We start from the raw sequence: 23,196 nt of genomic DNA on the forward strand, positions 1-23,196 counted from the left end.
CTTGGGGTAAGCATGAGACTTGCCTAGCAGTCAGCTAGCTCTGCCACCAGGTCTGATGGGCTGCCAGAAGCCCTTGACGGATGGGATTTCTCCTGATTCGACTGTAGGCCATTCTCTATGACCCTTGGTCTCTCAGTCTGGTACCCTTAACCATCATCCCCGCGCAGCCCGGGCTGTTTACTTACCTTCGGAGCCAAATCAGAATTTTGTCTCATCTTTTAACCTATTTGCTTATGCTTTCGCATCGGTTGGTCACTTGTATATTTTTTTAACAGAGCGATGCAATGGTCATGTCTCATTTTGTGTAAATCTTTTTATAATACACTGCCTGTCTCAATACCAGCTGCAGTTGACGGTTTACCATTTTGTGAAGTCATCCGTGACCACGAAAGCGTTTAAAAGCTTTTGAAACAAGCTGTCTCCGTGGAGCCGACAGGCGGGAGGGAACGTGAAAGCGCTCGATACACGCGCTGTGTAACGCCAGCCCTACACTAGGACAGGAAATGTGCACGCATATGGAGTGCACATCTCCTGTCGCCGTGCGCGTGCACACCGCCTGTCCGGGCGCGCACATGGTTTTGTCTCCCTTCGCGCACCAAACTGACGACAATAGGGTTTCAGCAAGGCGACGCAGCGCATGCGCTGCGTTCGTTAGGCGAGACCTAAAAAGTGGAAAGCGCTGTGATCGTAGAGTGTGCATTGCGTGAAGTATGAAACAAAACACGAGCACTGCTGGGAAGTGCTCGTCCTCTCCAAAGTAAATAAAACTAGTTAAAACATGCCGATTGAAGCACTTTTAGCAGCATAAAGACCCAGAGACTAGTGGCTCTACCCGAGGAACATAAATGCAAAAATAAATAAAGGCGCATGGCCATGCTTTATCTGGATATGGGAGGGGTCTGAACAAACAACATTTCAAGCATGCAAGCCCAAAGTGAAGGCAGCGCTATTATTACAAAAATAAAGGCGCGCAGCCATGCTGTGTTGGGAGGTGGGAGGGGTCTGCTTTGGAGTAAAGCCCTCAAATTTTGTTGAAGCACTTGACCCTAAAGTGATTGCGGCACCGTTATTAAATAAATAAAAGGGCGCGGCCATGCTGTGTCAGGAGGTGGGATGGGACTGCTTTGGAGGAAAGCCGGAAAAAAAAAATTCAAAGCAAACTAGCTTAAATTAACTGTGGCACCGTTATTAAATAAATAAAGGTGTGCGGCCAAGCTGTGTCGGGAGGTAGGAAGGGTCTGATTTGGAGGAAAGCAAAAAAATATTTTAAAGCTCTGTCGATGGAAAACCTCCTCTGATGGTTCTAGGGGCTATCAGAGAAAGGAAATTACACAGCCCGCCATGTCTAACGACATCATGTCTGTTTTTCTGTCCATCCCCGCCAGAAAAAATCTGGCAATGAAGTACAGATAATAAATGTATGCCCCCCATGCCCTGCGAACAGACTCCTTAGCTGTAAGGGGTCCTTATTTTCTTGTTTTTTAGAATCAAACTTCCATTTCAGGAATTTGTTTCTGAAAAACAAAAGCTTTGGAAAAGTTAGAACAGCCGTCAAAGCCGATGGCGGCAGTCCAACAAACGTTTTGTACATTGAATAAAACACTGTGAGATAAACTCTGGTCATCTCTAAATTTGACAGATGGTAGACTGTAAGGATAGGGAGATAATGTCCGCCGCCCAACGGACAGAGTATCATCCGCAAAATGCTAAATCAGGCCCTAAATATGTTATAAGCACAAATTCAAGATAAGGAACTCCAGAACTTTGATACAAATACCGTTTCTTAGTTATATTTTTTTTTTACCATTATCTATTCTTTTTTTCAGAGGTTGTGGTAAATAAAATCTTCTTTACCGGACTGAATTTCATACGGGATCTTGAAATAAAATAAAATAGCTCAGAATAACAAGAGGCAGAATCCGTGGTATAAGAGGTTTTCTAAATGGGCTTTATTCCACTCAAAATGGCCGACTCGAGTCGCGGCCTTCAGGTTCCGTCACCACGAGGGTTCAGGAAGTGAAGTACAATACTTTATTGACAGACATGCATTTTTATAATAAGTACATTACAATGAAACGAATGTAGAAGGCGTAACATTTGATAAGAAAAGTGACAAAACAGGTACGTAATCGAAACTAGGCGTAATAAGGAATAAAAGAAACATGATTGGTTAGGATTATCAGACATAGGTGGATCTATAAGATAATACTTGGCATAGATGCGCGCGCAGCAGCATGACGTGTGAGTGACGTGCAACTAGGGGGTGAAGGGACTTGACATTTAGCTCTACATGTGGAGACGAGAAGTCTGGGGGGTCAAGTCAACCTAATCCCAAATCATATCTAACATCCTATGTTTAAAGAACTATGTTATCCACAAGGAAGGACTCTCGGACAGAATCTAGTCTATACTGACTGTGTGCGTGCACAAACGCCTAAGTGTCTATATGAGATGCGAGAGGCAGAAAACTTTCCATGGCAACAGGGCTATGAATCATTTGCAGGAGGACGGAAGGGCTGAGTCCTTTGCTTGTGAGCTAAAGGAAATGTTTACCTAAATCACTAGACAGGAATGCATCGGCTGAAGAGCAAAATAGATAATTCGAAGGTGAAATACAGCTTCTTGGCAGGCAGGCGAAAACTGGCCGAGGCAGGCACCGTTAGCTGCACAGGGAGTAGGACAAAGTTCATGGATACAGATGCGAGCTCAAGCTGAAGCTGTCAGAGACAGAGAGCAGGGAAAGGCTTTGAGGACAGAATCGGGCCTACTTGCCTGAACTGTAAAAATGGAGTAACTTAGCCATATAAAGTCGGTGGTCTTTCATACTTAGGAATCGAATATCCAGCCCATTGATGGCGGATCTGACAGAGAACATGTCGACGGTAGACACACATATGTTTGCGTCTTAGAAACTGGAACTGGAGGGAACATACATGTACTTGTAACATGCATATAGAACCGTTGGGGTCCAAGATAGGGGACATAACTGATCAGGAAAATCCACATTTCCACATTCCCTCCTTGTCCCCTACTTGCCCTTCAAGAGATATCAATCTTCATCATTCCATCGATTTGCTCATGGAGCATCATTTCTTCTTCCTTCTTCTTCCGGTATTTTGAACGAGAACTGTGATATGGAATGCATGATGTGGCACACAGACCACAAATCGCTGGTCCACATTGCAGGCATAAACAACAACTGAAGAGCATAAGAAGGCCAATACCTAGGAAGGATAGAACTCTCCATCCCCAGGCTGATATCACACTCCAAAACCACCCGGACCACGTCCAAGTGCCTGGATTCTCGTGTATCTGGCTCACAATCTTATGAAGGCGTGTTATAGCTTTATATACAGATGGCGAATTTTCTGGTATGAATATGCAGCAGCTGGATCCGATGACCCTGCAAGCTCCGCCCCTATCGGCCAGGATGACGTCAAGGACAAGACGATTCTGGAGAACAACAATTCTCATCACTGATTGTTCTTCTGTCAGATTGCCTAGGGCGGCTATAGTCTCGTTTACTACAGCTTCAAGAGTCTTGGTGAGTCTGCGTATCAGCTTACTATTTGATATGGTACCTATATAGGGAAAGATACCTTTATTGAAATCTACATACTTGTCCCATGCCGTCTCAGTATAATCGACAACTGGGAGATCTCTACGCTCTCTTTTGTGTACTAAATGAACATTTCGATAATAATCAGGGGGAGCTAGAAAAACAGGTGGCAAAAGGAATGCTATGTAACAGGTACCATCCCAATCTAGAGGCAGACGCATATATGCAGTCTGACCACATATAAAGTAAGAATGGCGAGAAGCTCTAAATGAAGATTTACCTTGATCACTATATTCTACTGTAGTAACGCATTGGCTATGGCCCATGTGTATGGAACCAACTTTTCTTACACATAATTCACCCTTAACTGGAAATACTGACATAGTGGGCAGAATTAGTTCAACTTCGGTTTTGACATTCAAAATCATAAGATTAGGCGTAAAATTACCTAATTTATACACTTCATTTTCTAAATCAGTTCCTGTTCTACTGGGGTGACCCTCCTTATTAGGGTGACAGACTTTGAATAAAACTAGATTCAGATTTCCCCATATCCAATGTTGTTGATAAACTGCTGTGTCTGGGTCTATGGAATTTAATAAACTAAACCATGCTCCACAGGAGCCATTGTGTGTGAATGGATGTGGAAAGAAAGGCAGAACTCCTTTGTTATTCTGATAGGGAGGGAGTCGGCCACACACCCAACAATTGGTGGCATTACTAGTCTGATGGGAATGATGTAACATACTAATGAATGTGTTATTGCGCAGCGCAAGTCTATAGGACAACTCATGTGGGGGTAATTCACTAAAAGAATGTTCATCAGTTATATTGAAAGCACGTTTAGAAACAGGATAATACATATGCAACAATAGGCTTGCAGTAACTATTAAAAAACTCAAGGAAAACAAAATTAATAAAGTCACAATACAGTGGCTACGCAGTAATTTACAATAAGCATGTCGTTTCATTATGATTCTGGACTCTACATCATTCAGACCTAAGGGATACATGTCGGGACAGATTCAACCGCTTCACCTTGGAGAGGACTTAAACAATCAAATCGTCCGACAGTTTGGATCTGGACCTGAGTTTCTGCTTATAGAGTTCGGTGCTACTGGCCTCAGCCAAGGGTAGCTTTGAGTCAATGGGGGAAGACACACGAGGAGTACTGTTTGTGTCAGGAGGAAGTCCATGAAATTTCTTGATATGGCTGGAATGCACCCAGCCTTTTCTCCCTTCGATCTTCACAGCTGTTCTGGTCGTCAGCAGGACCAACTTAGGAAGCCTCCACCTTGGCTCCAGTTGGGTTTTCCGATCGAAATTCCTGACGAGAACATAATCGCCGGGAATTACATCATGAGGTTTCACCTCGGTGTTGTCGGGAAAAGCTGCGACTACCTGTGAACGACAAGATTGTAGTGCAGACATCAAGGAAGCCAGGTAATCTGTCAGCATATTACAGTCAACATCAGTTATTTTACGGGGTATAGGCGTCCCCCACATATTCGGTGGTCTACCAAAGATCACCTCATAAGGGGATAGCCCTGTTCGAGAGTGTGCTACCATTCTCATGTAAAATAGCGCAACTGGTAAGGCTACTATCCAGTCCACCCCTTTTTCCTGACATATTTTAGACAATCTGATTTTTAAAAGTTGATTATGTCGTTCCACGAGACCTGCTGCCTCGGGGTGTCGGACACAGTGGAATTTCCACTGATATCCCAACAAAAGTGAGACATGTTTCATTAATTCGGATGAGAAAGGCTGGCCGTTATCTGAATATACAACACGTGGTAAACCGTACCGTGGGAAGAATTCTCGAACTAGCTGCTTGGCAGTAGTCGGGGCAGTGTAATCTGATACGGGATACGCCTCTGTCCAACGGGAGAGAGCGCAGACAACTACGAGAACATATTTGAATCCTCGACAACGTTCCATCTGAATATAATCCATCTGGAGGACTTCAAAAGGATGGTCAGGAGGCTGAAATCCACCCTGCTCTACGGGAACACTCTTTCCTGGATTAAACTGACAACATATCATACAGGTACGAACTTTTTGTTTAGCTGCTGCTCGTAAATGTTTGTTGAACCAAATGTGCTGAATGCTGTCTAGCATAGCCTTCTCTCCTAAATGTGCTGGACTGTGAACTGTAGCTATAATGGCTTGAACCATGGAATCAGGGAGAAACCATACAGATTTCTCCTTCGTCATCCATCCTTGATCTGTCTGGATCCCTCCTAGTTCAGTCCACTTCTTTATTTCTTCTGCTGTGGCATGTGTCTGTATGTCAATTACGTCAAGTGCGGGATCCTTAATTGTCATACACTGTGTTGGTGTCTGAACTATTGGCTTTGTCATGTCTAATGTGCGATTCTGAGCAGTCTGTTTAGCTGTTCTGTCAGCTAAATCATTGCCTTGAGAAATGGTATCAGTAACCTTCGTGTGTGCTTTACATTTCATAATCGATATAGCAGTGGGTAGATGTATTGCGTCTAACAAGGCATGAATGAGGGGTCCGTGCTGAATGTGGGCACCATGGGAGGTTAAATAACCTCTCTCTCGCCACAGCACGCCGAAGTCGTGTACAACTCCGAATGCATAACGTGAGTCAGTGTATACATTAACTTTCTTATTTGTGGCTTGAATACAGGCTTGCGTTAGAGCAATAAGTTCTGCTGCTTGGGCTGACAAAGTATCTATACAATTTGTCTCAATAACTTCAGTGTCTGTTGTGACTGCATACGCGGCCACTAAATCTCCTGTACTTGTTCTCATGCACGATCCGTCTACATACAACGTCAGGTCTGGATCTAACAATGGAACGTCTGTCAAGTCTTGTCTAGGTTTCGTCTTTATTTCAATGATTTCAACACAATCATGAGCTAGTGGGTCTGTTCCAATTACAGGTAATAGTGTAGCAGGATTCAATGTATTACACCGTCGGATCTCTATGTGTGGTTGAAACAATGTCAGTTCATAACCGGTAAGTCTTGCTATGGTCAAGTGTTGTGTTTGTGTTCGGTTCACAAGAACCTCTACTGCATGTGGTACTTGTACTGTCAATGGGTGTCCTAATACTATGGCATCGCTTTGTCTGATTGCTAAAGCTGTCGCTGCCACTGATTTCAGACATGCAGGCAAAGCCTGAGCTACGGGATCTAATGTACTGGAAAAATAAGCACATGGCTTGCGTGATCCTGCTTGATCCTGAGTGAGTACTGACAAGGCAGTACCTTCGCGTTCTGTGACAAAGAGTGTAAAATGTTTGCTATAACATGGTGTTGCTAAAACAGGTGCTTGACATAAAGCTTCCTTTAGGCTTTCAAAAGCTTGTGTATGTTCCTGAGTCCAAGGGAGAACAGTCGATGTGGCTGCCTCCTGTGTGGTTAACTGAATGAGTGGTTTTGCTAGAAATGCGTACTGAGGGATCCACTGCCTACAATATGAAGTGAGGCCTATGAAAGCCCGCACCTCCTTTTGTGTCTGGGGTATTGACATGTTAGCAATTAACTGGATGCGATCTGGTGTAAGCTGCCTTCCCTCCTTGGACAGCGAGTGACCAAGATAAATAACTCGCTGGACACAGAATTGCAGCTTAGAAGGAGACACCTTGTGCCCCTTGTCGGCTAGGAAATGTAAAACTGTCAGAGAAGCTTTTTCACATTCTGGCTCGCTTCTCGCTGTGATCAGCAGATCATCGACATATTGAAGCAGTGCAGTATTGACTGGCATGTGGATACTGTCAAGTTCTCGTTTCAGTGCTTGGCTGTAGATGCTGGGGCTTTCTGTGAATCCTTGGGGAGCGCGTGAGAATTTAAAGCTGCGCCCATTTAAACTGAATCCGAACAAGTATTGGCTTTCCGGATCTATTGGGACGCTGAAAAAGGCATTCTTGAGATCGATTACAGTAAAGAATGTTGCTTCGGAATCAATTGCTGTCAACAATGATGATATATCAGGGACCACAGGGAATTGTGGTACAATGCACTTGTTTAGTTCACGCAAATCAATAACCAATCGGTACACTGGTGGGGCAGTAGGATCAGTTCGTTTAAGAATCGGAATTATCGGTGAATTACATACATTGGAGTCTGTTTCTACAACTACTCCCTGGGCAATCAGCTCATCAATGATTTTCAGCAAAGCCACTACAGCATCATGCGGTAACTTGTATTGTCGCATTCGTGGTAGTACCACTCCTGCTTTCAGTGTGACTCGATAGGGTGTAATGTTCATGCAGCCAACATCCGTAGGGCCTTGTGCCCATAGATGTACTGGTAAAGTCTGTAGTCGGGGATCCATGTCTCTAGACACATAGTGACCTTTAAAATCACGCAAAAACAACCTTACTCCTTCCGGAGAACAACATATTATGGCTCCTAGTGCTTTCAGAGTTTTAATTCCTAACAGATTTTCTGGGCATGATTTAGTAAGCAATAAATCTGTAGTTCGTGTCAAAGGTCCTATCGTAAGTGGTAGAGGCTGTGATACTTCATTAACAATAGGTTTTCCTGAAAAACCAAGGGAAACATTTTGAGAGCCTGAGAGGGGTGCCCCTGGAACTTCACTACGTTTTATGGTTGTTCGACTTGCCCCTGTATCGAGTAAGAATTTTCTATCCTGACCTAATAATTCACTATGTACATAAGGTCCTTCTTGATCTACAGGAATCTCGATAAGCGGTAAGTCAACTTCCCTCTCTAGGCTGGTTCATGCGTAACGCTGATACTCAGGGTATTCATACTGTGCAGTCTGATACATTTGTCGTGTTGTGGTTTGTGTGGCAGTAGCAGGCAACGGTGGTGCAGCTGGCACAAACTGTATGGGTTGCTGTGAGGCTGGCATGGACTGTTGCTGAACTGGCATGGACTGTCCATGCTGCATAGCTCCTTGTTCATTCTGATCTTGTCTTACTAATCGTGGTCTCTCCTTTGCAATACCTGTAGCTATATTACGTTTCAGGACTGGACAATCGTGTACATAATGGCCCAGTTGTTTACAGTAATTGCAGGTTCCCTTTACAGGAACTGCAGAATCACCAGAATGTGTCACACCCTTTTTGTGACCATCTGCTGGTACTGTCTGAGAAACTAGCATTTTCATTTTTGTATCCTTCATGCGTCTATGCTCGTGTTCTTGTTCATCCCTAATTCTATTGTGATGATACTGTAACATTTGTAGCATTTGCGACGGAGTGTTACTTTGCCAGGTACTCTCGAATTTCAATATTCTATTCTTTACTGGAGGCAATGCATTTTCCACTAATTTTGTCACAAATAAATGTGGATATGAGTCACTACTTGCTTTTATACCACTATTTATACCAAAACATTTTTCAAATCGAGCATAATAATCGCTTGTGTCTTCATCTTGCTTTTGTTTGCAGGCTGTGATTGCACCCCAATCTTCCTTTTTTGTAGTTAATAAACGTGGCAGTACCTGTACTAGTAAACCTGGTAACAGTTTAACTTTATCCCCGAGCCCTGAACCTGCAGTTCGGCCCCTTTCTTCCTCTGCTAATGCTGTCCAGTCTATCTTTTGGTCTCCCACTTCCCACTCTTTTTCTTTCAGTTTTTCATAAATGCCAGCAGGCAAAAGCACCTTTAATATCGTCATAATATCAGGAAAGGTGTACTCTCCCATCAGTAACATGTCTTTAATTTCTCGGTGGAAACCCGCTGGGTCTTTGTCATGACTAGGTACTACTTTCTTCATTTCCAATAATTCCATTTTTGATATGGGTGTGTAAACAAATACACGGTGAAACTCATTGTCTTCGCCTTTTATTGGGTGCACTTCTCGTAAAGGATTTTGTCTATCCATATAGTACGGCGCTCTTTCTCTGCGGGGCAGCGAGAGAGAATCCGGACTTACAAAAAGGACATACTGCTTACGTGACACTAATATCTCTTTAATTAGCTTGTTACTAGAACCTCTCCATCTGTTCGTGAGTAGTTCCGTTAATATATCAGGTAAAGGACCAGGGTCAGCATGTTGGCTCTTATATAATATGAGGAGTTGCTGAATCATATATATTCCAGCTAAACGTTGTTCATCTGCACTGAGATTAAAAAACGTGTGTGCTACGGTCTCATCACCGTATTTTTCAGGACTGTCAATCCAGTGAACGGCTGATCTGGCTAATTCTTGCTCATCCATGGAATCGAGGAGGTGGTAACCCCTTCGTTCTCGTAGTATTTTATCTGCGGCTTGAAACGAATGTTCAGGAGACTTCAGATTCATTACAGGCGTCGGATACGTTCTGCTATTATTTGGGCATACAGAGTGTATGGGATCAGAAAAACATCTAGTATTTTCACAGGATCTTCCTCTGCCTACATAGGCTATGGTCTCTGACTGTCTTGCGGAATTCCCTGATTCGGACACTTCATCTTGCTCAAACTCGTCTGTTCCCAATCTTTCTTCATGAATACGCTCTATTTCTTTACGGATTTTTCGGCACATGGCTATTATACAATTTTGCTTATCGTGTCTCCCTTCTGATATATTCTGACTCCATCTTGTAAGAATAAGCATTGCATTCGGGTCTACCCCCGGACGGTCTTGATTTCTGATCACACAGTTTATGAGGAAACGTAACAGTTCCCCCTGTATCTCTACTTTCTGGAATTCCATAGCTCTGTTAATACATCCTGGATCTCGTCCTGTTTGAACAAAATGATATATGTTATCTAGATGCGTAATCATCCCTGGTAACCTCGCTAAATACTCTGCGGCTCGCCTGATACGTAATGATGCCAGGACCATTTCATCCTCTTTACCAACCACCGGGTCATATCTACAATTTACAAGGAGTTCTTTAAGCGTACGTTCACTCACGAATTTAGGTGTACGAGAATGCGCTGACTCTTGAAAAACAAGTTTATTTATTCTGGGTGGTGTAAAGGTACTGCTAGCACCTCCCGTGGCCCCGTCTGGGGCGTCGGGTGTGAATGGGTTCGTTGAACGTGACACAGCAACTATGGGCGTCGACACCCCTGTAGAATCGACTGCGGAGACAGATGCGGAAACAGATGTGCTTGCCGACGCTTGCGTCGGGACTTGCTGTTGCACGGGTACAGATACCTGATCCTGACGTTGAACCCCTCCGCCAGACGGTCTATGTGGTGTGGCGTTAGCATACTCGGGAGCTGCATCGTCTAGATATGAGGAAAGAAAAACATCTTCTGCGGTTCTGGGATGCCCTTTTGGATGTACCTTAATTGGAAATAATGGGGGTGGCAAGTCTTTTGGCATCTCTGTAACAGCCTTAGGTAGTCCTTCGGCTAGAAGGGGATACATACCATTCATAAGAGCATTTCTTTGTCTATTTACTTGTTCTGATTTCACTCGGATACCTTCCTTAATTAATAGATTTTCTTGAACTTTATTTGAACTTTCTTTACTCCTCTCTTCTTGTCTACGTGCTTTTTCTGTACGTCTATGAGATTCTTTACGCCATAACTCAACAGCGTCTTTCTGTGACTGTCTGACCTTTCTTTTCCATAACTCTTCCTCTACTTTCATGATGCACTCTGCATCCCAGGTTCCCTCTACGGGCCACCTTTGACTTTCCGGCAATCCCTTGGTATAATCTACCCATAGATCAAGAAACAATATGGCATCTAAGCCATGCTTATGGTACATAAAATGCCCTGGAGTGTCCCTAGGAGGAATAGGAACTGCTTCTTCAAGCACCCCTTTTCTGGTAGTAATCTGTCTTAACTTCGAGAAGAGCGGCATATTGACAACTGATCTGATACTTACTCTTGAACTTACTTAATACGAAAAAAACCCCAATAATGAACAGTGTACAATGAACAATCATTCATACCACAATATGCAAGACATTTCTGAAAACATTAAACATTAAACATTTAACAATGACCGACAATGATGACAGTCTGCCTAACTAATCACCACACTGAATTCTTGACAGTAACTGAATACTTCGGAATACTTGATATACTGCTAAACAGTACATATACACTGCTAAACAGTGCAGACCGGATTTGTGTACCCAAATCCGTCTTGACCGGCACAACCTATGTGCGCGTCAACACGCCTCCCCGGCGATGGTACTCACCGAGTAGCTCCTTGAAACGGAAGGCCTCAGAGAATGGACAGGACTCGATGACTGCGGACAGCGGACCCTCTGGACATCGGGATTTCGAAAAACCTGGTGGGCCTCTGTATACCTCGGATCTTGCTCTCTCAGCTAGGCTCTGGTCGGGATACTTCGCACTTCTCACCGCCTCGTCTGGGTTGATCGCAGCCTCAGTCGCCCCCGCTTGACCGGAGGGAGCTTACAGGAAATCCTGCTGGTACGCGTTTATGGTCCGTCCAGCTGTGGCAGGAGACCGGGCCTGCAACGCACCGCCGGCGCGTGAGATGAGAAAGTGTCCCTATTCGGGCGCCATTATGTGGTAAATAAAATCTTCTTTACCGGACTGAATTTCATACGGGATCTTGAAATAAAATAAAATAGCTCAGAATAACAAGAGGCAGAATCCGTGGTATAAGAGGTTTTCTAAATGGGCTTTATTCCACTCAAAATGGCCGACTCGAGTCGCGGCCTTCAGGTTCCGTCACCACGAGGGTTCAGGAAGTGAAGTACAATACTTTATTGACAGACATGCATTTTTATAATAAGTACATTACAATGAAACGAATGTAGAAGGCGTAACATTTGATAAGAAAAGTGACAAAACAGGTACGTAATCGAAACTAGGCGTAATAAGGAATAAAAGAAACATGATTGGTTAGGATTATCAGACATAGGTGGATCTATAAGATAATACTTGGCATAGATGCGCGCGCAGCAGCATGACGTGTGAGTGACGTGCAACTAGGGGGTGAAGGGACTTGACATTTAGCTCTACATGTGGAGACGAGAAGTCTGGGGGGTCAAGTCAACCTAATCCCAAATCATATCTAACATCCTATGTTTAAAGAACTATGTTATCCACAAGGAAGGACTCTCGGACAGAATCTAGTCTATACTGACTGTGTGCGTGCACAAACGCCTAAGTGTCTATATGAGATGCGAGAGGCAGAAAACTTTCCATGGCAACAGGGCTATGAATCATTTGCAGGAGGACGGAAGGGCTGAGTCCTTTGCTTGTGAGCTAAAGGAAATGTTTACCTAAATCACTAGACAGGAATGCATCGGCTGAAGAGCAAAATAGATAATTCGAAGGTGAAATACAGCTTCTTGGCAGGCAGGCGAAAACTGGCCGAGGCAGGCACCGTTAGCTGCACAGGGAGTAGGACAAAGTTCATGGATACAGATGCGAGCTCAAGCTGAAGCTGTCAGAGACAGAGAGCAGGGAAAGGCTTTGAGGACAGAATCGGGCCTACTTGCCTGAACTGTAAAAATGGAGTAACTTAGCCATATAAAGTCGGTGGCCTTTCATACTTAGGAATCGAATATCCAGCCCATTGATGGCGGATCTGACAGAGAACATGTCGACGGTAGACACACATATGTTTGCGTCTTAGAAACTGGAACTGGAGGGAACATACATGTACTTGTAACATGCATATAGAACCGTTGGGGTCCAAGATAGGGGACATAACTGATCAGGAAAATCCACATTTCCACAAGGTGAACACTCAAATCCATATGTCTCCCAGCCGCCACCTCCTCTAATTCTTTCATTATTGCACGATTCTCCAATTTGGGGAACATTTTTCATAACCCCATCATTTCCCACCATTTTGTTCAATCTCCCCCACCACACTACAAGTCTCCCTCCAACCTATTCTCCGCTTTTCAATATATTTTTAATTTTAAGTTACTTGTTTTAAAATGCCTAATATGCATATTTATTATTATTAGGTTTTTTATTTTATTGTTACTATTATCCATTTTATCAGCATTCATGTATTCCCCTTTACTGTATTGCCAAAATTCATTTTACCCACAGCTAACATGTTGGAATACTTTTCTTCAGTTTCTTTCAAGCTGAAAAATCATGATTATGTTTTTTCTTTGTTATTTTTTTCGCTGTTATTGCGTTTTATGCTTATGGATTCGAAATTTTCATATATTTACCAAATAACCATGTGGGTAATATACCTTTTGAACAGATTTATGTGAAACTTAAAGTCACATGTTTGATTCTTCATAAGGCCTGCTCAGCTGTTTATCTTCAAGTAGTCAATCTAATAGGTACCAAGGACAGGCAGTAAAAAGAAAACCATTTCAGCAATTTAGACTGTGTTGCATGCTATAGAAATTCATCGCTTTTCTGGCTATTGCTATATTCCCACATTCCCCGGCCATGGAAATTGTGTTTTGTTCCTTTCTTCTATTGTCGTGTAACATCTGTCACAGAGAGGTCAGATCCCCTAGCAGTGAACCTGTTGATGTTCGCAAGCTCCTAAGAAGGTCCTCCACACTGGTAATGTACACACATCTGTGTACCCCTTAAGGCCAGAAGTATATGTGATCTGTTACTTTGACAGAGAGGGATTTGACTTACCTCTCATACAAGTGGGCAGGTCACCACTCCACGTCAAATCCCACTGACACATCAGAAGCTCCGCCCCTACGACTTCATATCCTGGGTAGCACTGATAGGTTACCACAGTTCCATGAATGAGGTCTGACTGGGATGTGGATTTCCAGCCATTTGGAATCTCTGGCAGATCTGGACAAGTATCATTTCTGGGAACCTCTGGGGAGAGAAGAACATATTAGAGGTCACTCAACGTAAAAGAAACACAAAAAAACATTGTAATGGTAGAGATGGCTAAAAATAATGCAATGATGTATTTCTTTCACTCTCCTGAAACAGGACATTAACTTTTATGTGTACATAACACTAAAAACTAAAACAGTTCTTCAGTTACAGTGTTTTTTCATATGTTTTTGTTTCTGCAAATATGTTTTCTACATCTTTACATATGATTGCATATCCTTTTTAGACTTGTATGTCTTGGTGAGTCAGAAACTCCATAAACTGCTTTATGTGTCCTGGTGTTTCCAAATGTACACCCTGGTATTAATTGTGTTGCTGTTAATGGCTGTAGTTGAGTAAGGGTATGCCAGTACAGGTGAGTGTTAATGTGAACATGTGTGTTAATACATATGCTTCGCCAAGCCTTGATGTGCGTACATGTATTTGTGTGATTCTGTGAATGTGAGTATCCATGTTTCTGTAGATAAACTGGATTATACATATGTATGTGTGGAATGGGTTAAAACAACCCTATACATATTTATCTATGTCTGGCTGTGAATGTTTAGACTTTACAAACCAAAAAAATGGATGACAAATCCTTGGTGGTAACCAAAGACGCTGCTTCCGGGATCTGTCTGGAACTGGATGGTGGCATCTGCCATGGATGTGTAGAGCTTGAAGTGCCGCTGTATGCCCATGTACTGCCCCAGTATCCTGGCTGTCAGATCATCGCCGTCATAGATGGTGAGGATGTCATTCTTGCCGATGTGCAATCTGCCAATAGGAGAAAGAGACTGTCACAGAAAGCAGTCACCACGTCAAATCAAATTACCGGGTATAATCAATTGGTGAACAGAGGAGGCAAGCAGCAGTTCACAAAAGCGAACCCAAATCCATGCACTGAATGTGAGAAAAGCTTCAGTCATTAATGAACTCTTTTAATCCAAGGAAAATAAATGTGAATCTGAAAAAGGGAATGAGGGGTAGAAGGAAGAGAAGTGGTAAATAATGTAGGGAAAGACTGGATCATTAACCTTCAGATGGTGGCACTTTGAAAGAGATCTGTACCCAATCTTGGCAAACGGAAGACAGTGATGTACCACATCAAGATAAACAATTATTGACAACGCCAAGATGTGTGGCATTAAAATGATCACTCATGCAAACATAAGAATGCACAAATGTGCATGCTTGTGGAGTGGTCATCATCAATCCTTTATTGTTTTCAGCATAAGCCATAACATTTGCATAATACTATAGTTATCATTAAAACAAGAATCAAAAACAAACAGCGATAGTTTAAAAGCATCAATAATTAGTAAACTGTAATAAATACAGGCCACCTAAAAATAATAAGAAATAGAAATATTTCCACAGATTGGTAGGCCGGGTCTGTTTGTAGTTGCAGCAAATGCTGCTTACCCGTTTAACAACAATAGGCCCCACACTATGAACAAGTTAGACAGAGACAACAGAGGTAAAACGTAAAGTGCGCATGCAACATCTCTGAAACGAGGCACGATAAACATAGGTTTGAAGGGCTGGCACTGGCCGCCTCATTGTAATCCAAGCAGCCCAGAGGTAACTTGGCGCCGACAAATAAATCAGTGGAACATCTGTTCTATAACAAAGTGCAAGGGCAGCATTTCAACTTAAAATAGAAAATCTCTTGAATAATGACACTAGCCACCCATGGTGCAGATGTTTAGTTTTTGTGTAAAATTGGAGAAATTGCAACATAGAATCACATCCCCGCCCTCCCAAATCTGACAGTCAGGCATTTCAGCTATGCATTGATTTTTTACAAAATTTGATTCAAAATATATAGTAGGAAAAACACCTAGAGAAAATGTAATATATAAAGTGTGACATGCCCCCGGAACAATTGCATTAAGATCGTTTTTCGTCCCCCAGAATTGAACAAGAAGGTGGCTAGCAGTCAGTTTGGACTGTTGTGCAGATGTCATGTGTGCCTTAAGTTTAAAGTCAAATAATGCATCCTTTACCGTATAGGTTAATTCCAGAGTTGATTGTGGCCATTTTGGTCCAAAGAACACCATAATCTTAATTCACTGAAGGTTCTTGTAACCTAAATGTCCATGCTTTAAAGGAACGTTTAGAAGACTCTGGTGCTTCGGTCACAACTTTTAGTTGGGATATTGATTACTATTTAGACGCAACCAATGCATCACACGAGCAAGGGCAATAATATCACAAAGAGGATGCGCTTCCAAATCCGAGAACAATGGAATGAGAGGCGGACCCGGGCTGAGTTTTAACAGAGATCTTTAAAAAAATTCTCGACGATTTGCAATTGTTTGGTGTTGCTATCTCCCTATAGGTCAGCACCATATGATACTGAGGTGATCGCTTTCTGCTTATAAACTTGGAGGATAACACTCAATGCTTAATCAGCCAGTTTTATATCTGAGACGCACAATGGCGCTGAATGAGCATTTCAAGTTAGTTAATGCGTTGTCAATATGATTCGACCAACTCAGCTTATGGTCGAAGCGGATCCCAGGTTAGCACAGACTGAACTTTTTCAAGGAGGTGTCCGTCCTACTATTGGATGCCTTTTAAGGGGTGGTGATGGAGAACGAGCCATAATCTTTGTTTTAGAAAGGTTGCATTGAAGATCCTTAGTTTCACTAACGCGTTCTAATTTAGCAAGAAATCTGCATATTTCGTTTTGAGTGCACGATAAAATAACTGCATCATCTGTAAAAACTAATAGAACTACTTTCCTATTGCACATTTTTCTGGACATCAGGGCCATCTTTCCCTAAGTACCCTTCAACGTCATTCAATAAAACGGAAACTAATCGTGGGGCAGGCACACAACCCCTGCCGCACTCCTGAGGGGATGTTAAAATAATCGGTACATCCTCCCACAGCTCCATAATGGACACACGCATTTGTCTCCTCATACATACACGTTTTAATAGCTTGTAACAGTGACTTTTCCATCCTCAGGGTTTCCAAAACTTGTAACAATTTGGATCTGTTTACACAGTCGAACACTAATTCCAGGTCTATAATAAAGAGGTGTAGAGGAGACTTGAATACTTTGGCATATTTAACACTCATCATATACAATTTGGCCTCTTGGTCGATAGTACTAGTTCCTTTGCGGAACACTGGCTTGGCATTAATTAGGCTCGATTTTTGATCAACCCAGGCCGGCAGTCTTTTAATAAAACCCGCCAAAAGATTTTACCCACACTGTCCAGGTGTGAAATCGGTCTATAGTTGCTTTGAAGAAGCTCGCTGCTCTTTTTGTGGAGCGGAATCATTACGGTACAGCTCCACGAAGAGGGGGTGGAATTAGTGGCCAACACTGCATCAAAGCCCCTAGTTAGACCAACCGACCAACGTTTAGGGTTGGAGTGAAGATTGTCAAATGGAACAAAGTCTGGCCCGGGGCTTTGTTGGCCCTCTGGGCTACAACAGCTCTTTCTGTTTCTGGCCGAAAAATAATAAGCTGCTCAAGCAATGGTTGTCCACGGTTTGCTATTGGACATGGAAGGCCCGCACTGGATTGATATATGGTCTTGAAGTGCTCCACGCTATAATTCTCTTGCTTGTTTTTTCCACCGCTAAAACTCTTGCTATTTGGTCCCAAAAGCTTTTCCTGTTTTTCTCCTCTGCTGCCTTTCTCAAATCTTCCAATACCATTTGCTGGTATAATTGCTTTTTATTCCTTAACAGACCTCTATACTCTCTCAAAAGATTAGCTGAGCAGAACAAAGAGTTTCTTGCAGGGCCAGGCGGGGAACCCAAAGGAGCCCTGGGAATTTTGTTTAGGGCCCGGGGAGTGGGGGAATGGGGGCTGATATTGAAGCATTGCTGCAAAACTGACCCCTAGAAACAAAACCGCCCCCCACCGCTCAAAAATCAGCCCCACCCTTCCAGCCTCCCGGGCAAACGCCGATGCCTGGTACGGCCAGTGCAGTCATGGTTTTTTGAAGATAACATTGTTTCGGATGATATTAGGATCTTCTATCACAGAAGTGCAGATGGCAGATAGTCTGTCTTCTACACTATCCATCAGCATGTACTTATCCTTCATACATTTCTCCATGTTCCATTTCAAAGTTCTCCTATCACAAGCAGATATGATTGTATGTTATATAATTTTCACTTAATATAGTGCAACGACTCACACCAGCAGGAGTATCTCAGCGCTTAGCCATCACAGACACACACAACAGACTAAAACAATGTAGGGGTACACATGGCGGCAGAGGGAGCTCTTGTAATGATTTAGCATCTCACACAAAATGGGTCATGGTCACTCTCTAGGCGCTTTACTACCCTCATATGCACAACCAGGTGCCATAATTCATTTCTGAACAGAATGTAATCAATCGAGATGGCGCCCCAGTTCCTCCTGTATTATCTGAAGCAGTTCGACCACTGAGGAAGCTGAGGTTACATTTGCCTAACAGATTGAGGAACAGCCTTCCCTCTCTCGAGTTGCACAGTTTGATGGAATTTGGAATTTCTGGTGCTGGACTGCCCCAACTTGCTTCCTCATCACGAATGGGACTGTCCCACGGTCCTATTGGAGGTCAGACATTAAAGTCTCTGCATTTTATCATGATTGACATTAATATTTACGTTGGACTTGATCCCTCTAGGTTTTTGTGAAGTAGTATCAGTTGTTCCTCAAGGTTTTCCATACTGATCAGAGCTCACATAGCTATTGATTATGTTAATTATTAGCGTTTACATTGCCTCTGACTCTTTGAGCGGCCTTACATGTAAGAGCCACGAAGGCTTCCTGGATGATGGTGTTTGGTTGCTTTACAGTTTAACCTTGGCGCAGTCCATGTTGAGAGGGTCTCCACTGCCCGCCCTCTCTTACATCTGATCGCTTCTGTAGCAAATTCAAGGTATTCAGCGGGTGCAGATTCAACCGTGTTATTGTCCTCCTACCACGTCTCCTGGAAGCAACATATCTCACGAAAATTAACAAAAGACAGCCAATCCTCTTCCTCAACCTTAGACTGTAATCCAGCAACGTCCCATGACAAAACAGAAAATCCATCACCGTGGGTTGAAACAGGAATTGTACCTTGTATAGACCCAGGAGACATCATTATAGTTAAAAAAGGGAGGCAGAAACTACTTGGGGCCATATTATCAAGGAACGGCAATAACATTATCGCCGCTTTAACGGCAGGAAACTGCCGCTAAAGCGGCAATAATGGGTTTGATAATATGCCCTTGTGAATTCCCATAGAAGCCCAGGTTCACACCAGAATCATATTTGGGGCCTCGGTGGTGCTATATCTAGCCAGCTGGAATGCTGCTTCAGATCTCCTACAAATGTTCGCGGCTCCATCTGCATTACTTGTTGATGAGCTCAAGGCCCTGTCGCCCTGGGTAGGATAGAGCCTTCCCTGATAGGGGGAAGTCAATCCCCATAACATGCAATTGATCTACACTGTCAATAAAATTTTGGAATAACCACCATATAAAGTTCCACCTTGCTAATAACCTCACTGCATTGCGACTCAGGTGCATAATTATAATGCATGATACAGGAGAATGTGACACATCCTCTTTCTGGATATTATATGTTGTATAGTATAGATTGCATAGTGTGTGTTGTGTGTAGTGGTATCATTAGGGTCTTGCCAGACAGTCTGTAGCCAGACTCTAAAAAGAGGCAACTCTGGCCCAGGGTTTATAAATGTTCATGGCAATAAACCCTCAAGATTTGCTACCAGTAATGTTAGGTCTTAGTACCTTGAAAAGTTTCATCAGCTGCAGAGCTGGAAAACACTGCAGCGGAAAAGGAAATCCACCTCGAATTAGTGCCCTAATGGTGACCCAGCAGAATATTATGGTGGCTCGCAGTGACTTAGAAATTAAGTTTTATTCCTGTCACTACAAGTATGTGGAACGCTCCTCTTATACCATAAAACAATTAATACTTCAAAGAAACCAAATGCGACGATCTCATAATCCAACTTCAATGAAACAATACTCCATGATATGGGATCCTTCAGATATACAGTCTGCTATGATCACGACACGGTCCAAACCATCTAACCCTTTTTGGTTTCTTTGAATGATTAATTGTCAGTATGATATAAGTGGATTTGTATTTTAAGATTTGCATATTGAGAGTTTCTTTGAATAACCATCAAAATACAATAATTTGGTAAAGAGGGATTTGAATTTTGAACAGCCGTGAAAAAGCGACAAGATCGCGAAACACGTGTTGGCTGTTTGATTGGAATGGAAGTTAGAGACGATTTGTATTATTGGAATGATATGACAACCCGGAGAAGGAGATGAGTCCAAATCTGAATAAAGACATTTTATTTGTAAATTCATTTGGAGAGGATATTGGTCTCAGAATTCCAAACTTTTATAGAGGCATTTAGAATGTACTCGTTGGGTGACCAGAATACAGAGCTGGGCAAAACTTCCTGTCGCCCGTAAGTAGAAAGTTACTAATAGAATTTGTACACCTAATGGAACAATATTTTGTAAACAATATTTAGGAGACGATACTCATGTCAGACAATGTTTTTGTCACTCGTGCTATGACTTGCAACCTAGATTGCCTGTTATCTTCATAACACTAAATCCAACTATTCCTTATCCCAGTCTTAGTAAGGAGTATTAACAAGCGTGATGAGTTGATATTAAACTCAGGGCTATACTTGCCGGCCGAAGGTCCTTAATGGTTTTCATTAAGTTTATTGGTCAGAAGAGCTGTCCAGCTCTGGGGTTGGTCATCATCCTAGGAACAACAGTGGGATGAGGAATAGGCGGCTTGGTAGTGCAAGGGTTTTATCCAAAACCTTTTTTGCACATTTGTAATGCCAGAAAAGGCCCACAACTTAAAAAACTTTGAACGCTTGAGAGACTGTAACATGTTTGAAATGCTGTTTCCGGCTGGGAAGCCTCAGAAGCAATGTTAAATGACAGACGGTAAGTTTTTGTCTCCGATCACATGCAATGTCAGTCTTCACACCTTGGACCGGATTTGCAAAGCCATTTTCTCATTGAATGTCAATTTACATGTGCAACTGGCATGGGTTAGGAGTGCAAGCAATTTACAAATAGTTAATGTGCACTTGAAAATCGATTTACTCATGCATAATACTACCCCAGCATGGTGTAATATTATGCATTAATACATTTTCTAGCAGTGATTGTGAGGAGCTGTTTTACGCAAGAGACTTTGATGGCACCTGATATTCACAAACTTGTAAACGACCCATTTCCACCATGGAAACTATTGCAGATGTGCACATGTGAAGACCATGGGTAAATGTGTTTCCATGGTGATAGGGGGTGAGTGTCCCCAAAAATAGAGAGGGAGCATGGTAAGGGTTTCTCCATGGGCTAAAATACTTTCCTTATGGATAACCAAATAAAACAATGAAGGTGGAACTGCACTTATGAGAAGACATTGCGCATGTGTACCTTTGTATAGAAATAATTAGGAACGTACAAAACCTTTCCAGGAGTCTGCCTGTAGAACTGGACTGATCAATGTGCCACTCTGGCACTGTGGCACAATGATCAGTCCAGTTCAAAGTTGCCAGAGTGGCACAATGATCAGTCCAGTTCCACAGTGCCCGAGTGGCACAATTATCAGTCCAGTTCCACAGTGCCAGAGTGGCACAATGATCAGTCCAGTTCTACAGGCACACTCCTGGAAAGGTTTTGAAAATTCCTAATTATTGCACATAGTGTACAAGTGCCGATGCGAAAATGACTTCTCATAAGTGCAGTTCCACTTTCATTCTTTTATTTTGTTTATCCATAAGGAAAATATTTCAGCCAATGGAGAAACCCTTACCCTGCATTGTCAGACACCATGTTGACGGCACGCATCATTGACATATTCACCATACTGCCAACAAGCAACATTGACACACTCACCATACTGCTCAACATATTGACAGCACGCAATACTAACACCACTCATCATAATGACAACACTCAGCATTAACATACACCATACTGACAGCACGCAGCATTAACACACTCAATATACTGACAGCAAGCAACATTGACACACTCACCATACTGAGAGCATGCAGCATTGACACACTCACCATACTGACAGCACACAACATTGACACGCTCACCATACTGACAGCACACAACATTGACACACTCACCATACTGAGAGCATGCAGCATTGACACACTCACCATACTGACAGCACACAACATTGACACGCTCACCATACTGACAGCACACAACATTGACACACTCACCATACTGACAGCACGCGGCATTGACACACTCACCATACTGACAGCACACAACATTGACACACTCACCATACTGACAGCATGCAACATTGACACACTCACTATACTGACAGAACGCAACATTGACACACTCACCATACTGACAGCACACAACATTGACACACTCACCATACTGACAGCACACAACATTGACACACTCACCATACTGACAGCACACAACATTGACACACTCACCATACTGACAGCACGCGGCATTGACACACTCACCATACTGACAGCACACAACATTGACACACTCACCATACTGACAGCATGCAACATTGACACACTCACTATACTGACAGAACGCAACATTGACACACTCACCATACTGACAGCACACAACATTGACACGCTCACCATACTGACAGCACACAACATTGACACGCTCACCATACTGACAGCACACAACATTGACACACTCACCATACTGACAGCACGCGGCATTGACACACTCACCATACTGACAGCACACAACATTGACACACTCACCATACTGACAGCATGCAACATTGACACACTCACTATACTGACAGAACGCAACATTGACACACTCACCATACTGACAGCACACAACATTGACACACTCACCATACTGACAGCACACAACATTGACACACTCACCATACTGACAGCACACAACATTGACACG

The 23,196-nt window shown here is 42.9% G+C and overlaps 1 protein-coding gene across 1 annotated transcript in view; it reads right to left on the reverse strand.

The window, feature by feature from the left end:
• Positions 1-23,196, reverse strand: part of SEZ6 (seizure related 6 homolog) — a 1,090,094-nt gene that overhangs the window by 102,142 nt on the left and 964,756 nt on the right. Inside the window, exons 10-11 of the mRNA XM_085649158.1 lie at positions 14,831-15,027; positions 14,053-14,247 (exon numbers count right to left, since the gene is read on the reverse strand). Of these exons, the coding sequence (XP_085505284.1) occupies positions 14,053-14,247; positions 14,831-15,027 (392 nt within the window). The remainder of the gene's footprint in view (positions 1-14,052; positions 14,248-14,830; positions 15,028-23,196) is intronic.

Source organism: Triturus cristatus, chromosome 3_2, assembly GCF_964204655.1.
Source record: "Triturus cristatus chromosome 3_2, aTriCri1.1, whole genome shotgun sequence".
In the NCBI taxonomy this organism is placed as follows: domain Eukaryota; kingdom Metazoa; phylum Chordata; class Amphibia; order Caudata; family Salamandridae; genus Triturus; species Triturus cristatus.